The sequence below is a fragment of the Numida meleagris genome, chromosome 22 (assembly GCF_002078875.1).
Source record: "Numida meleagris isolate 19003 breed g44 Domestic line chromosome 22, NumMel1.0, whole genome shotgun sequence".
Classification (NCBI taxonomy): domain Eukaryota; kingdom Metazoa; phylum Chordata; class Aves; order Galliformes; family Numididae; genus Numida; species Numida meleagris.
This window is the reverse complement of record NC_034430.1, coordinates 1,807,851-1,824,488: the sequence shown is the minus strand read 5'-3', so window position 1 is coordinate 1,824,488 and position 16,638 is coordinate 1,807,851. Positions and strand designations below refer to the sequence as shown.

The 16,638-nt window shown below is 55.1% G+C and overlaps 1 protein-coding gene across 5 annotated transcripts; it reads right to left on the bottom strand.

Annotated features, from left to right (window-relative positions):
• On the bottom strand, positions 849-12,146 carry ZDHHC18 (zinc finger DHHC-type containing 18). 5 transcript variants are annotated; one of them, XR_002432474.1, is made up of 10 exons: positions 11,865-12,146; positions 10,951-11,111; positions 8,847-8,996; positions 7,440-7,577; positions 6,939-6,987; positions 6,377-6,479; positions 4,879-4,988; positions 4,092-4,191; positions 1,674-1,974; positions 849-1,434 (listed from the first exon to the last, which is right to left on the bottom strand). XR_002432474.1 is itself a non-coding variant. In XM_021375427.1 (9 exons), the coding sequence occupies exons 1-9, from the start codon at positions 12,107-12,109 to the stop codon at positions 1,933-1,935; spliced, it is 1,098 nt and encodes a 365-aa protein (XP_021231102.1). In that variant the 5' UTR covers positions 12,110-12,146; the 3' UTR covers positions 849-1,932. The 5 variants fall into 5 exon arrangements, 2 of the variants coding, with proteins under 2 accessions (XP_021231102.1, XP_021231103.1); XR_002432475.1 differs by having other exon boundaries at positions 849-1,794; positions 1,882-1,974; XR_002432476.1 differs by having other exon boundaries at positions 1,882-1,974.

Sequence of the window (16,638 nt, the reverse complement as noted above, 5' to 3'; positions counted from 1 at the left end):
ACCCACTGCCACGTCCCCAACCCCACTCCGCACACCCCACCGGGGCGCGTTCCGCTCCCTCCACGCTGCGCTGGAAGAGTTGGGATTCCTTTTTTTTTCTCTTTTTTTTCATTCTCATTTTTATTTTACTTCTGCCCAGGAGCGCTGGCGGCCCCGATTAGGATCTGCGCTCGGCGTTGCGCTGCAGTTTCGCTCTCGGCCTGTTCCCACACGCCGGCACAGGGCAGGGTGCGGCGGGCGGGCAGCACGCGGGGATGGGGCCAAGGGCTTCATCAGCGCTGTGCCAGCAGCCCCGGCCCCATCCCCACCATCCTGTCCCCATTGGAGCTGCTTGGGGCTGGGAGCTGCTGGTCCTGACCTCATGCAGACGCACGGTGGGGGCTATGGGGTTTGGGGCCCAAAGCTGAGCCCACGTGGGCACTACCCGACCTCACAGACACGCAGGGGCCATGCTTTCAAATTGAACGTAGTTCTGTCCCATCTCACCCCAAAGCGATGCCCCCCCCCCCGGTAGGAGAGACCCCAAGTGGGGCCGTGCATGGGAGCAGGACCCCCCCAGGGCACAGCGTGGAGCTCGAGGGTTCAGGTGCTGCCAGAAATGCTGAGCTGCTGCCAAACGTTGGTGGCAAGGAGCTGTGCAGGAGCTGCAGAAATATTCTGCTCTACCGGTTTTGGTGCGAGGTGGGGGACGGGGGGGGGAGGGTGAAAGGAAGGGCCCCGGCTCAGTGCCCTGCTGGGGGGGAGAGTGTGGCCGCCTATCGCCCCTGGAGCACCCATGGGTGCTCCCAAACTCACACAGCTGCAGTGAGGGATGCGGGATGTAGCTCAGCACCACGAGGCCAGACAGGAAATGGGAAAATCTTTATTTTGTAACAAAAGTAAAAGGCAGAATCCTACCAGGCTGAAAGCCCTTCGCACGGGGGGGGGATCCCATCCCCTCCATCAGAGCCTCACAGAGATGGACCAGGGGATGGGGAGCTCACAGGGAGGGCGAGCATTGACTGTGCACCGTCCTATGGGGTTGGGTGGGAGGTGGTGGGCAACACACTGCTGGCTGAAACCCAAACCCCCCCAGGAGGAGCCCCCGGGTAGGGCTGGGTGCTGGGAGCCCTGGCTCAGTACGTGGTCCTTCCCCATGGTAGGGAGGAAGGGGGGGCAGGAGGAACGCAGTATTGCACTCGGGAGGGATGCTGTATGGCTTTTTGGCCCCCTGCTGCAGGTGGGGGGCTCAGAAAGGCTTTGGCTTGCACACGGCTGCTCTCCCCCCTCTCTCTCACAGCAGGAAGGGGAAGGCACAGCGCTGCGGAGCGGAGGCACAGGCGGTGCTGATGGCTGTCATCATCGGGGGGTCCGCGGCATCCTGGCTTCCCCGGGGTGCTCCAAGAGGGGCAGAGGGGCTGCTGGCCTGCAGAGCTCCGCACTACCCCAAGCACACTGCAAAGCCCCAGGACCAGGGGAGGAGGAGAAAGAGAACTCACCTCGGTGGCGGGCACGTCGAAGGACAAATGCCACATTACACAAAGCGAAACCGAGGCGCGGGGGGGGATGGAGGTGAGGGATGGAACCACAACGCGCCCTCGGCCCAGGCTCCCCACAAACACATCCCCACACCATGCGGGGGCTCCCTCCGCACCGCAAACACCGCGGGGCTGCTGTCCCCGGGTCGGGCTCACCCTCGGTGCAGCTCCGTCTCATGGCACCGGGCAGGGGGAATGCACCCCACGCTGCTCACCCAGGCTGCAGGAAGGCGGTGGGAGCATGCAGGTACCGGCACGGCTGGAGGGTGATGGAGGGCTCCACGGGCAGAGCCAGACATGCGGCGGAGATGAGAGGGGTCGCTCAGGTGGGGGGCTGGGGGAGGAGAAGGAAGCACTTTCTTACCAGCTAGCCCCCAGAACGCAGGGCCAGCGGCTGAGGAGAGGGCAGGTCCTGTCAGGCTGTGCAGGAAACAGCGAAGTCCTGGCAGGCGTCCTCCTGGGGAAGACACCAGAGTTACGCGACGCAACACCGGCGGGCACAGGGCACGTGATGTGATGGATGGAGCACGGGGCCCAGAGGGTGCTCAGCTCCACGCAGAGCTGCAGCAGCAGGGTGACACCTGGGCCTGCCCTGAGATCTGGGGGCAAACACGCCCGGCTTCAGCTGGTGCTCAGCATCCCCCCCCACGGCCCCATCCTGCGGGAGGGCTTCCAGGCGAGCCCTGTGACTAACGCATCGTCCAACGTCAACATCCTCTTTTGTCTTAAAGGAATAAAATAATAATCCAAGCAATTAACTCTTTAAAAATATAATTTTATTACAACGAGTAATCAAGGAAACCGGTTTAAATAAGAACAGGAAGGAGCCTGGGCCCCGCTGACGCCCCGCACACCGCTCTCCCGGCTCCAGGCCCCCCTGCTCAGCCCTTGCCAGCAGGGACGAGCCCCCGGGACAGCTGTGCAGCAGTGGGGACACAAGGGCACAGCGGCCTCTCCAGATGCCAAGGTGGCTTTTAGGCTTCTAGGCTGAAGCACGTGGCCCATGGGATGGCACGGAGCCACACTGCTCCCGCAGCGCTCGGCGAGGGCCATCTGCTGGGATGATGCAGCAGAAACGGAGCAGCTGCCATGTCCCTGAGCCCCTGGGGCTCTTTGCAGAGGGGAAGGGCAAGCTGGTGGCCACAGCAAGCTGGCAGCCCTCCACGTGGGCTGGCTCAGTCACCTGCTGCATGCAGCACGGCCCTGGCTAACTCAGCAAGGACAGGTTGCCCCTGCCCCAGGCTGAAACCCCTGCCTGCAACTCCCAAAGGAAACCCAACCAGGCAGCTTGACACAAAGCCCTGCAAGCTTCCGCCCTGGTGCTAACATGCACAACGCTATCTACGTCGAATATAAAAACATTACATAGAAAAAAAAAATCTACAAATTGTGCAAAATTATCCAGCAGCTTTTAGTAACACAATTCAAGTATTGCTAACAAGGCCTGTGACTCTTCCTCTACTGCTCCTGTCAGCAACCTGCAGAGCTGGGAGCCCAGCCTGGCTCACCCACGTCTCTGTGGGCTGGGAATAACGCATCAAGGCACACAGGGATCACCCTTGAGCTCTCTGCTGGCCTGAAACCCAAAGCAAGAGCATGATGTGAGGCTGTCAGAGATCAGAACCCGCTTGCTGCTCCCTCTGTGTGACCACCTGGGACAGGCACGGCCCTTGGGAAGTCGCCACTTTCCTGCAGCCTTCCATTCTCCTACAGGCCAGACCCCGACGGGCTTCCCTGGCAAGTTAGGGATCCCAAATCTCACAGCTGGAGCTTCTCACAAGGAGAGCTGCAGGACGGTACAGGTTTCTTCCTCCTCACAGTGAGGGTCCTCCTAACTTGTGCCCTTGCTGCAAAGCTTTGTCTTACTGACTACCATAGCCAATACACCAAGATTTCCCCAGCGCTTCCCCAGTGACCAGTGGCAGCTGGGACACCCAGCCAGCTCCCACGGCTGCACAGCCACGACTGAGCAAGGCACGGCAGCTGCTGGAAAAGAAAAGCCGCTCTGGCAGCGGGCCGAGCTGAATCCCTGGCCACTAAGACACACAACAACCCCCCTGCACTGGCACGGAGGAGCAAGAAACGTTCATGGAAACAGCAGGGGCACCAGGGAGCTTCCACCTGCACCAGCCCACAAGACGAGGCTCAGCAGCACAGCTCTGAGCCCCATCCTCAGCCCCATGCCCCATCCTCAGCCCCTCACCGCCCCACGCAGGGCACGCAGCGACTCCCCAGAGCGATGCTCCAGGCTCAGGGCACTCCCCAGACCTGTTTTGCTTCCCAGGTGCAGGAGAGATCCCTGCTTCCTGGCACCAACCAGCCCTGGGGTCCTGCATCAGTCGGAAGTCCAGGCAGGTTGCATCACAGTGAAAGAACGAAACAAAAATAATAAATAAATAATAATAAAAAAAAAAAGGCAACGTGTGGCTCGACTGAGTCTTTGGCAGCTCTGCATCGCAAGGCTGTCCCGCCTGAGGCCGGGGAGATGGTGAGAAGGGAAGGTACTGCTGGAGCTAGGTGCAGGCGCCGCGGGCACTGGGCTACATCCCGGCACCGCTACGGCACGCCTCCTACCATGCTGGTGTCAGGTTTGGCTCCCAAGGAAGGGATTTCGCTCTTCGGACTGGCCGGGGTCCCCACGTCTGGCTGGATGAACCCTCTTCTGTCTATCAAACTGGAAAACAAAAGGGAAAAGATGCAAGGGGAGAGGGGTTAGGGTGCAGGGCGTGGAGACTGGACGCAGAGCCGCTGAATCAAATAACTTTCAGTGATGGTTTCTGCACACCGCTGCCTCCGCTGGCCTGGGCTGTAAACCAACCCCGTCTGCAAAACCTTCCTGACATGCAGACAGCTCTGTGGTGAAGATGGACCTGACAGCCCACAGGAGGCCTCCCACAGCTCCCTGCCCACCACACAGCCCACAGTGGAAGGTCTGGTTTGCCACAAACCCAAGCGGGAGCTGCGAAAGGACTTACAATAGGAAAACAACAGGAAACAACGTGGAAAGAATCAGGGGGAAACGCTGCTCTCCCGCAGCCTCCCAGCACGCAGCTCAGCTCCTTGAAGCCACGTTTAGCACTGCTGAATGGCAGTAGTGGCATTTCAGCACCTCTGAGGCCAATGAAGAGCAGCAAGTCATGCAGGGAGCAATGCAGACAGCAGGACACAGAACGCAGAGCAGCACAGCACGCAGCCTGACTCTGCCCCAGTGCACCCTCTGGTGACACAGCAGTGAAAGAAGCCACTTGCAGGTCCTCGTGCCTGAGGCCCAATGCTAACAGTGGTGCTGGAGAACTTGGGATGCTGCCGAGCATCTCAGGTCACCTGAGCGTTGGGTGCAGCAGAGGCAAAAGGCTCTCACCTGGGATGGAATGGTCCGCACAGCACCGCGCAGCAGTTTGTGAGGATACTTTTATGGCTGTAAGGATTGGCAAACTCTGAGCCCCTCTTATTTGACCAGGACCCTTTGATCTGAAAGGAAAGGACACGATGCAGATTAAGGTAGGAAAGAGGCGATGGTAAGTAACGATGTGATGGTGGGCTTGGTTCAGTCCCCCTTGGCTGGGCTTACTGCAAACCTCCCTCTATATGACAAGCAGGATGGCTGCAGGAAGGCAATGTGCTGCTTCTGCCTCTGCCCAGGCTCAGCATTGCAGCCAGAGGCTCCAGAGCTGTGCCCCCCCATGCTGTGCACCACCAGCACCACTGCCTGACCCTGATCCCCTCCTTGCTCTCTGCTGGGCTGAAAGCTCTTCGGAGCAGCGCTCTGCCTAACGGTCCCTCTCTTGCTCCAGAGGTTAAACAAACAGCAAGGGGACTCCCAGGCCGTTCTGCAACAGGAGGAAACAATCTCATGTCCCCACCCTGAGCAGCTGTCACAAGGACTCTGATTTTGAAACTCAGGGCACATCCAGCGTAGGCACACGTGGGCGGGCAGATGCTATACCCGGCCTCGGGCCCCTGGCTGCAGCGAACCGTTTACCACCCAGTTTCCTCCTTCTGTTTCTACCTCCCCTCCCCACTTGCAGCACGTGTCTAGGACGTGGGCAGAGCAGCTGGAGGAGCCACGTGCTTTGGGCTCGGTGCAGGCAGGACTGGGGTGCGACAGCCAGGTGCAGTCCCGCCAATCACTCCCAGCTAACAGAAAGGGGAGGAGAAAGAAAGAAAAAAAAAAGGGATGCAAACCTGATGGGATGCAGTGCTGGAAGCTTCCAGCAAGGATTACAGGTACTTCTGGTCAGAAGGGTGAATTTTGATTCCTTCTGAGGATCAGACAGATCCTGCTTTTCCACACAGTCTGCCCTACTCAGGGCACTCATTCGGCCCTTTGAGTCTGCACCACCCCAGCCTTTAAGGTACACCTCCTCAGAAGACATCTGGGTATATTTTGCTTATTAGACATGAGGAACTAATAGAGACAAAGGGACTTGCCCAGGGTCTTGCAGGAAACCTGTGGTTAGACAGGATGCTGAATTAAGATCACTCATGTCCCAAGCTGACACCCAAATCTCGGGGGCCAGCTTTCCTTTTTTAACCTCAGAACTCCTCATTTTAAGCAAAGCCACATACAGAATGGAAAAAAAAAAACAACACAAACATGTGACCCTTCTGACATTTCAGTGTGCTGCCTCCCAGCCTGACACCAGTGCTGTCCTCCCACTGCGCTGCTGTTCCCCTGCTCAGCTCTCCGAATTGGGAGCACAGCTGTTTCCTTCACAGTGGATTATGGCAGAGTGCCTCCCTCAGGTCCTGCACTACAGACAGGGGGTCCCAGGGAGCCTCACCTCTGCTGACAGATCAGCAGGGCTGGCAGCCCCCGGCAGCTTTTGGGGTGAAAGGATGAGGGTTTGGGTACTCACGTCTTCATTTGTGGTCAGGTTTGAGGCGACTAAGTAAGTGTGAAAACCTGAGAGGCCCAAAATAGACCAGACTGAGAAAAAACAAATCACCAGCTCCAGCACAGTGAAAGAAAAGTCAAGGAATTCTCAGGGAGAAAAGTCATCCTGCAAGGAGATGCAAGCTGTTTTTGGGAGGTACTCACAGTTAAGACCACACCAACTGGGCCATGAAAGCACCCCAGCTACCTCCCCACCCCCATCCCATTCTGCAGGCGTCCACCAACGCACAAGTTTCTCCAGGTGTTCCTCTTCCCACATAACCTTGCAAGCTGGGAATCAAGTTTGCTACCCAACCTCAGACCCTGGCGATGAAGTAAAATTGGGGGCAGAGATGTCACCAAACTGGTGATGCCATCTGTCTGACACCTGTCTGCCCCAACCTGGCACCTGGGGACTGAATTAAATTGTGGAAAGTACACGAGGGCACCCCTACAAAGAGCCAACTTCCCTTCTCTGTTATGCAATTAACTGTTGCTGCACCAGTGCTCAATTGTCCAAGCAGTTGTTGGCACCAAAAGGATATCTTGCAGGTGTTGTCTTCAGTGTGGCGAGGAATCCGTCTCTCTGAGAGCCTGCAAAGCAAATGGGACAAGGAACCACGTTCCATCAGGCAGCCTCACACCTGCAGGCAACGCTTCACTCCCCAGCACGCAGCCACTCCCTGCAGGCCAGAGGGATCTGTCTGGCTGCCTAAAAACACCTGCAGGCTGCAACTGTGCAGAGATATCAGCAAGTAAGTGCAGGTCCAGGAGATTTAGAGCTGACAGAGAAGTCACCTCCCAAGAAGATGCACCCAAAGCCCACCCGTTTGAGCTCTGGAGGGGACAGTTCCGTCACCAGCTCTCAAGGTTTCTCTGCAGAGAGGAGCAGGGTGAGTCTGGGCTCCCCTGCAACATGAATCCCCGTTTATTTGGGATACCTGCACTGGCTTAAACCCCACACAGCAACCTCGTGCTGCCCCAGGGCCCCGAGCTGCTTGTCACCTGGAGCGAGGCGTGCTGCTGCTGCTGAGAGCCGTACTTACGCAGAGTGAGGTGGGTGATGACGCACGCGAAGATGAAGGCCGTCAGGAAGGAGAGGGAGAGGATGAAGGCGTAGAAGTAGCGGTAGTTGCGCTTCCCCACGCAGTTGCCCACCCAGGGGCAGTGGTGATCAAACCTCTCTGAAACAGAGGAACACGGTGAGGGGCTGCTGCTGCCCCCCACTCGCTGCTGAGCCTCTGACAACCAGCTGAGAACCGAGCTTGCACCCGCTGCACCAAGACCAGCAGCTCTCTGCAGAGCTGCATTAGTGAGAAGTTTCAAGCAAGCCCTGCAGCTTGCTCATGTGCCTCCCTTTTTTTAAAATCATTGAAAGCCAAACCTTTCCTATCACCAAGCCCTGCACGCTTGCAAGCCTTGTGACTGGTAACATCTCCCATTACTAAAACTGAAAGAGAGCAGGGTGGCAGTTTCTCCAGTACCCCGCAGCTCCGGGCACATACACACAGCATTGCTGCTCTCCCTCTGCGTGTCTGTTCCCCTTGCAGAAAATAACATACAAAGTTATGAAAATGTGGCTCTACAGCCCCAGAAACTGCCTGGGAAGCCAGAGCAGGTGCAGCATGCCTAGAAACACTCCCATCTTCTAATGAAAGGGCTGGATTGCAGACTGAAGTACTGCTGTAACCCTGCTGCGGGGGACACCAAAGCAAACAAAACTCCGACACAAAGTCGGTGCACGCCTGCTCTCCCAGACTGCTCCTCTCCAAACACTGTCCTGCCTGTGGCTGCTTTCCAGGTAGCAGATCCAGCACAAGGAGGAGCCCCAACCACCCACAGCCATCCCCAGACACAAAGCACTCGGCAGCTCCCAAACGTAACCAGAGCCCCGGGGTCCTGCTGCTCCTTCTGCCCCAGCACAGCATGACACACAGCTCCTGGGCCCCGTAGCGGACAACCAGGAGCCTCACTCAAGGACCAAAGCCTCTGCTTGTGCCACCGAGCCCCATGCCACCCCTCTGCCCGCTCATGCTGCTCCCTGCATGGGGCCTGGCTGCGTGGAGCCCTCGGAGGCTTTTCTTGTTTTCCTTCCCTCCTGCCCCACCACAGCCAGAGCGCATGGGGCGAGTGCAAAGATGAACTACACCAGAATGTGCAGTGGTGTCTGTACCATCCGAAGGCCAGAGACAGCCAGGAGCCCACAGCAAACCTTGTGCTTGGTGGGGCCTTAACCACACATCATGGGACACTCCTCTCTGAAGCAGGAGAAGGAGACACGGAGCGCTGGACGCGCTGCGCCCTCAACCTGAGCCACTTCTCTTTACATGGGAAGAGGACAGACCCCTCGCTATCTCGCTGTATTACCCTTTGTGAAAAGCAAAAGCAGTCTGCTCAGGAACACAAGCCACCCCCACACCCATGGGACGAGCACGGCTGCTTTTGGGACTCACCAACGCAGTTGTCGCAGACGCTGCAGTGAGAGGTCCGCGGGGGACGGAACATTTTGCAGGTGTAGCAGTACTTGAGCTTCACCACGTACTTGTTGATGACCACTTCCATCGTGCGGGCTGGCAGGCGGTAGGTGGAGGTCCCCATGGCATCTGCAAGGGAGAGGAGGGACAGTGAGATCAGTGCAGGTGACACCCAGCCACCCCAGGACCCGGCTGAAGCCCCGCGTCACCCCTATCTGCTGCCTGGCACAGCGAGGCACTGGCACATTCCCATCACAGAGCAGCACAGCAAGCATGCCTCAGGTGCTCCAGGCAGATTTCATTGACACAGGCCCATCCGTAGCACAAGAGGGTTCCTCATCCTCATGGATGAAATTGAGGATTTGTAGAGATGCTGTGTGTGTTTCACCCGTGCATTCTGCACTTGGAGCTGGCAGCTAGAAACCGATCATCTGCTCAGCAAAAGTGCGAGCTGCAAAACCTCTGTGCCACGTCTGCAGTTCAGGGTTATTCGTTTGTCTCAGTCACTCTCGAAAGGGCACCTTTCCCACTCCGGGGAAGGCTTTGAAAACAGAGACCTAACAGAGCAAGGTAAGAGGAAAATAAAAGGACCATATTACCAGCAACAGCTGGTGCAGCAGGCAGCATCTGCAGCCAGATTACTGCTTTCGGCACTTATAAATAGAAACGCAGATAACCGCTCTGAGAAGATTTTCAAACCAGTTTTTTAGACCAGCGCAGAATTATCGCCTTGCAACTGCCTGCAGCGGGGCAGGTGGGAAATGCCTCGTGTCAGCTTCGCTAGAGCATTTCTTACTGATGGTCGCACAGACCCTGGATGCACGCAGCTTCCCGGGCACCGCAGCACAGCGGACAAAGGCAGCGACACGGTGAAAAGCAAAGAGCTGGGGGCTGAGCCATCACACTGCCTCTCCCTCCTTGCAGGGCTCAGGGGGCTCAGCTCAGCCCTTGCTATCTGCAGGATGCTTAAGCAGAGATTTGTCGTGGTTTGCCACGGGCAGCTCTGAAAGCCACACAAGCCTCCAGGAGGGGTGGTCCCACTTGGAGTTAGCACAGAGAGTAAGGGCTCCGTTCCTTCTCACACTGGCATTCCAAAGCATCCCAGCATTGGTCATCCCCCGCTGTACTCCTGGCTGGGTGCTTCCAGGTTAGAAATCCACGGTGCCTCTACTTCATCCCAAGTGTGGATTCCACCCCCCAGAGCCCGTCCCTGCAAAATTCCTGCTCGGGGGTGACCCCACCAACACCAGTGGGAGCAAGGGCAGCGAGAGGTGGGACTATCCACCAGCACAGACCACCCTCACTCACACTGGGATAAAATGACTGAGGGACCACTCTCCGTGCAGAAACAATCTCCATCTCAGCACCAGTTTTAGCTCAACCGCAGCTGTTCCACAAAAGCAGAGAAGAAGATCTCACTCCCATCTGTTTTTGGAAACACTTCCTTGATCCAGGAGCCCTACTCAGCAGATTTCGCCTGTCAAGTTCTCCCCCCAAATCCCAGATGATGTGGGGATAAGCACATCATCTAGGGAAGCTTTTTATCTCCCAAGCGTGCCTCTTGTTTAGGCAGCTTTCTAAATGCTGCTTGGTTAATCCTCATCAGCTTTCTGTCTTGTCAGAGTCTCTGTGCTACAGCCACGTCACAGAAGGGCAGGGGAGAGGAACTCAGGTAGCAAAGAACAGGCTCTTCCAAGAGAGGGAAAATAAACCGAGGTCTGTAGCCTCAGCTGGAAATCAGATCCTCAAAAATCCCAGCCCTGGATCTGAACGACAGCGCAGGCGATGAACGCAGTGCCTGTCTGCGTCCACGAGCGCGGCAGTGTGACTCTGAATGGGGACTTTGTGCACCCCCAGCTGCAGCACAGCTGCTGACAGCACCACGTCCAGGATGCTGATGCCGTGAGCTCTCCTTCATCTGAGCGCTGCACAGGGCCACAGCCCGGTCTGCTGCTGTCCCGAGGAACAGCTACAGGCACAGGGCTCTGCCTGGGAAAGCAGTGGGACAAAGCAGAAAGGAAACCGCTGCCTCTCTGCGGATAACACGCAGAAGCACCCACGGCACAGGGCTCAGCTGTCTCACCAATGCGCTTCTCCAGGTCCGCAGCCTCACTGGGGGTGGCTCTGGGCAGGATCCCGGGGTCCCTGCAGCTCGTCTGGAGGAGGCAGCTGATGACAAAGAAGAGGAGGACAGCTGCGATGATGGGGATGGCCAGGGTCAGGTGACGGGCAAGGAAGGGGCAGCTGTGAAAAGACAAAAAATCCATACACACATATTGTTACCAACCATCCCTTCAGAATCAGCGATCATTTATTACTCAGCACACTACAGATTACCCCAGGGGGGTGGGCTGAAGCACTGCTGCTTTTGCAGGGACCTCTGACACAGCAGGAGCCAGCGCAGCACGCATCCTGCAGCACCAGGAGCCCCTCTGCGCAACCCCTGCCCTTCTCAATCGTGGAATCGCTGAGCCACGGGACATCCCCACTTGGAAGGGACCCGGGTTAAGCAGGGATCAAACACAGCACGAGCTTTGCCCAAAGAAGAGAGGGAAGGGAGCTCGGCTTCCGCTCCGCACCGTGGTCTCCCCGCAGCCCGGCACAGGGACGAGGCCCGGCCGGCTGACGGAGCTCCGGTGCCCGCGGGCAGCGCTCGGTCCCCTCCGCGCGGCGCTTCGGGAGGGCTCGCCCCGAGCTCGGCCGTCCGGCACCAAGCAGCCCCCGAGCAACCGGACCGCCCCGCTCCTCTCCCCGCGGGGACACGGGAAGGTCTCCGAGCTCAGTGCCACCGCTCTTCGGGAGAAGCCCCGCAGCGCCGCGCTCCATCCTCCTCCTCCTTCTCCTTCTTCTCCTCCTCCGGGTCCCGGCAGCTCCCGCGCAGAACGGGACCGACAGACGCGATGTCACGGACCGCGCTGTGCCGCCCCGCGGAGAGCACCGCGGCACCGAGCGAAGCGGCCGGGACCCGGGGGGGCAGCGGGGACCGCGCGGACTCACTCGAAGGCGAAGAAGAGGCCGCTGGTAACCAGGATGAGACCGAGCGTGAGGGCGAAGACGCCGCTGTGCCCCGCCAGCATCAGGCGGCCGCCGCAGTAGAAGCGGTTGCGGCCCGGGAACACCTCCCATTTCCGCCGGGGTCGCGGGGTCTCGCCGGGGCGCTCCGGAGCAGCGGGCGGCGGGGAAGCGGCGGGGCCCGGAGCGGCGGCACCGGGCGGGATCTGCCGGTACTCGCAGTCCTTCATGGCGCCGCCCGGAGCCCGCAGCGCCCGGCCCGGCCCCGCCCCGCATTGCAGCGCCCCCTGCCGGCCGCGCCGGGACGCTGCGAGGGGGGTGTGTCCGCCCGGGCTGCGGGGGGCGGCGCCGGGACGGCTCAGCCCGGAGGGGATCGAGGTCGGAGGGGCTCGGGGTCTCTTTGAGGCCTCGCGTGATTGCGAAGGGAAGCCCTAACGGGAAGCAGCCGCTCTGAGCACGGCCGGCAGCCCGCTGCCAACTGCTTCTCCTTTGTTTCAAGGAGAGCAGCTTTTCCTGCGTATTGAATTTGGGAGTTTCAGTTCAGGGGCCCCTGGCTTCTTTGTGAGCGTAAGGTTTGGGTTTCTACGCCCTAGCGAGGTATGAATCTTTCCTTATCATCTTCTGCATAAACACAGTGGAAGGGAAACACACCTCCGGCTGCCTGCCAGGAACTGCTGCTTTTCCACCTCACCCCCTGCAATGCCAATGGGAAGGCGGGAGGAGGTGAGAAGTCAAGAAAACACAACCCCAGAAAAGCAAGGAGATGCTGGGGGCAAGCCCCTGGGTATAGTCCTGGCACCGCTCCGAAAGAGCTATCCAGTGTTAGGGCTCTGTGCTGAGCAGCCCCTGTTGTTACAATGAATCTGTGAGCACCCATAAAGCACAGGATACTCTTAAGAGGAAGTGTCTTTGGAAGGTGAAGGTGTACACTTACAGCTGCTGCCAAGACCATGACAGAGCCACGTTCCACGCTCTTCAGCTAGATGGATCATCTGCACTCAATCAGGGCTTAAAGGAAATCCTGTGTTACAACACATGTCGTGTAGCAGGAGAAAGACAAGAAATATTCCTTCACGCTGAAGTGCCTTTTCAGCTGTTACAAAAATGAAGAAACAGCTCTTGAGGTTCACACTGCATTCCTCAAACGTTAATGTAAGAGCACATAGCTTTAGAGAACTAATTCAAATGCATACTTGAAAAACAGAAGGAATTGTACGTGTGTTTTACAGCTTGTTGTATCGGTGCTGTTTATTTTTCTGTAATTACTCAGCTCATATTCTCCTATTTTATGTTGATGAAGTTGCATAAATCTGTGTGCACACACCTGACAGTTTTGCAACCGCTCTCCTGCCCCCTCCTTTGCACTACAAAAATGCATCTTTGTTTATTAAGACAAAACCAGCTTCCTAGCAAAATGAAACGCCAAGATTTTTCCAAAGAACCCCAATAACCAGTAGGTCATTTTTCACAAAGGGAGCCAAAGCCTGGAGAAATCTGACCTTCCCATTGTGGTGGGTCATTGCCAGTTAAGCTCCTTAAGATATGTTTCCAGCTGTTATCACGACGCCCACCGCAGGACACACGTACCTACTAACATGAAGCTGATCAAATATTTCACTCTGCTTTGGCTTTCAGCTCTCTCAACCACTGTTGATAGAAAGCAGTGAGTCAATGTACTAAACCAGACTGCCCCAGGGAACAGTGGCAGCACAAGCTGGGACACTCTCACGGTGTTGATCCCAACCTCACCTTGCTGCAGGTAGCACCAGCTAATGAGCTGAGCCTTAACTTAGTAATTACAAACCTGGCCAGCGCTTCTGCTGAAGTTTTATCATCCCCAAAGAACGTACGTGGAGGCGAGTTAATATCCATCATTTTAATAGAGAGGCACTCACCTCAGCAGGGGCAGCCGGCCAGCAGAGTGCCCGCACCACCCCACAGTGCCGTGGGCATATTTATGACAGCAGGAGACAATAAAGCATCATTCACAGAAAGCAGGGAGACCTGGTCACAGCTGCACAGCAGTTGCTCACCAACAAGTCTCTTCTTGCTACATGCAGAAGCAAGAGGCAGTGTGTGTGTGTTCCCAGGCTGACACGAGCCCTTTCTCATGGGCCAGTCACCTGCTCCGGCCGTGAGCTGTGTTTATCCACACATGATCTGAAGTGCAAACTTACCAGGCAAACACACATGATACAAAGGTTGTCTGGGATCAGTGGTACCTGCAGACTTTCCCCCTTTCGTTTTCACATTTTGCAACAGATCCTGAAAGAGAGAGAAAAATTAAACAAACGTTGATGTCTTTCAGTTCCCCCAGCTGGTTTGGGATGATGCCTTGTCAGTCTCACTTAACCCCTGCTCTGTTCCTAGCCTTCAGCTGCGCGCTGTGCCTCCATGTGTCTGTGTTGAGCAGCAGAGGATGCCAAAGGGAGCAGGCCAATGACTTAAGAATGAAGCCCAACAGATGGCTGGAAGCCCACAGTGTCATTCTGAGATGCAGGACACGCACATCTCACTTCCAACACCATTTGTCACCCACCTTAATGGTGGGATATTAAGTCCTAGGATGGCTGCAATTGCTTGTGACAGGGATTACGGAAAGTGGACATTCATAAGCTTGCAGAAATCACTAACACAATCCCCCTCTGAAAAAAGAAAACCTATTTCTTTTCATATCACTCAAACTCTATCTGTACAGGTTGAAGCTGCATAGGCAAATATGACACTTCCGATGGCACTAAAGAATCACACGATAAAAAGGGGGGATTTTGTATTCCATCAAAATAAAATTGGGAGCAGTGCATAACTATAACACATGAAACTTGAAGATATTTATTCTGGGAAATGATCCACGACTCCCTCTATTTCACAGATACACAAGCCTGTAGTGGTACATATTACACACTACTCCAGAAGAGATTTTCACTTGTCTGAATGTTTTTTTCCATTGGAAAGCTGTACTGAATCTTTGGGCAAACCGCCTCTTTCTTTCTTTTCTATTTGCAATCAGTGGCTGTGTTTCCCTTTTCTAACTCCAGCGCAGCCACAGTCCTTCCAGAGCAACAGCTGTTGGAAAAAACATCAGCCCCAATAATTTCCTTAGTTATAACTCCCACAGGAGAGTACTTCAATCACTGTGTGCACTGAGTCTTCTTTTCACTGGTTTAAAACTCATTAAATTATTAATGTTGCCTGGTACGAGAAACATACAAATCACAAGGGCATCAAATACCAATCAGGCATCCAAGTAACAGCAGGGAACTTACTAAGATACTCAAAGCTTTTTACCTCTCCTTTCTCCAAAGTCTGTCTCATTGCTGGTCTGAGTCCTTTCTTGTAACACCACACGAAGCACAGCTCCAAGGGTTTGGGTATTATTTCCTCGTGCACCTATTTGAATGAGTATCTACTTTTCCAAGAAGCATTCAAAGCTGTGGTAGCTTTTAACTAAACCAGAGGGTCGCACTGAAAGCCGTGCCCTGCTGTTGGGTGCACACAGAGTTCTCTGTTATAACTGCTGCTACATAACAGTCACATATTGTCCAAATTCTGACCTCCTTGGTATAAGCATCACACAGCGTTGCTTTGTACTGAAGGGATATGTTCATTAGTTTTGTTTCTTGGTCAGCCCGGGTTCATTGATGGAGTGCTGGCTGGTCACTACTACCCAGTTTTACATCATGTGGTCCTTCCTCGGTGATGTTTTCCCAGTTGTCAGACATCAGCTGTTAACAACATCAGCCATTAGGGGATGACAATCATAGTTCAACTTAGCACCCACCTAAAATGAAAAAACAAAGCTTTACTGCCTGTTAACTGCTACAGCAGTGAAGAAGACAACAGTGATCACATTCACACCTATCTTCATGATCATCTGCTTTACTGGCAAGTCAAAATAGCAAGAGGATCCATTATTTATGAGCTACAGAATTCTTCTAGAACTGAAGGGATTCACTGAGTCACGACAATGCAGAAATATTTTATTTTCTTCAGGAAATTCACTGCTTTAGGTCTTGGCCATATGGTCCTTTGCCATGCAAGAACGTATGCAATTAACATGCTCCATAGGAAGGTGTACGTGTTGGCACTGGGAATGTCCCTGTTTTTATTATTTTTATGCTGCCATGCATTGTTATTTAAATACATTTGAGGAAACACTTCAAAGAAAAACACTGCACTGAAGCCTACACTGAATGACCACATATTTGCAAGGCAATGAATACACAGCGAAGGCAGTTTGCACGTCAGATTGAGCTTACCCATCCCTGTTGTTGTATCCATTTTACCAATGATCAGAATTCTTGATCTCTGTTAGGGCCTGAACATCAGGTACCAATGTGAATGTGTTAAGATAAATCCTTGATGGAAAAGTGGAAAGCATCATAAATTGTCCTGCTGCACAGTGACATGGCGGTTAAAGTGAAAAGAGCCAAATCATAGATTCACTATACCAGTGTGAAAGCAGCTCCTGAGGAAAGCAGCAAGAGTCATCCTGTTGGAAGCAGTAACTTGGAGGCAAAATGGCAAGTGGAACCAACACAAGACTTGAAACTCTTGGTTAACAAAACAAAATGAGGTGGTGGCATGTGTTGTTAATTGCAATGTGGAGCTGTGGCTGCATGGACAATTTACTTAGGCTTGAGTGGGACCAAAGTGACAACATTTGAAGGAATCTGGCCAAGAAAGTACAAGAGAGCACTACTTTTGTTTGGCAGGAGAGTGTTGGCAGCAGAAGTGTTTACCTCCCATGTGATAGGGA

What these genes read in the sequence shown, in the direction of transcription:
- ZDHHC18 (XM_021375427.1), bottom strand. Translation starts at nt 12,109, where the DNA reads ATGAAGGACTGCGAGTACCGGCAGATCCCGCCCGGTGCCGCCGCTCCG. An exon ending in GGCCTCTTCTTCGCCTTCGA is followed by an intron (nt 11,112 to 11,864) that starts GTGAGTCCGCGC and finishes GTCTTTTCACAG; the next exon opens with CTGCCCCTTCCTTGCCCGTC. An exon ending in CATCACCCACCTCACTCTGC is followed by an intron (nt 6,988 to 7,439) that starts GTAAGTACGGCT and finishes TTTGCTTTGCAG; the next exon opens with GCTCTCAGAGAGACGGATTC.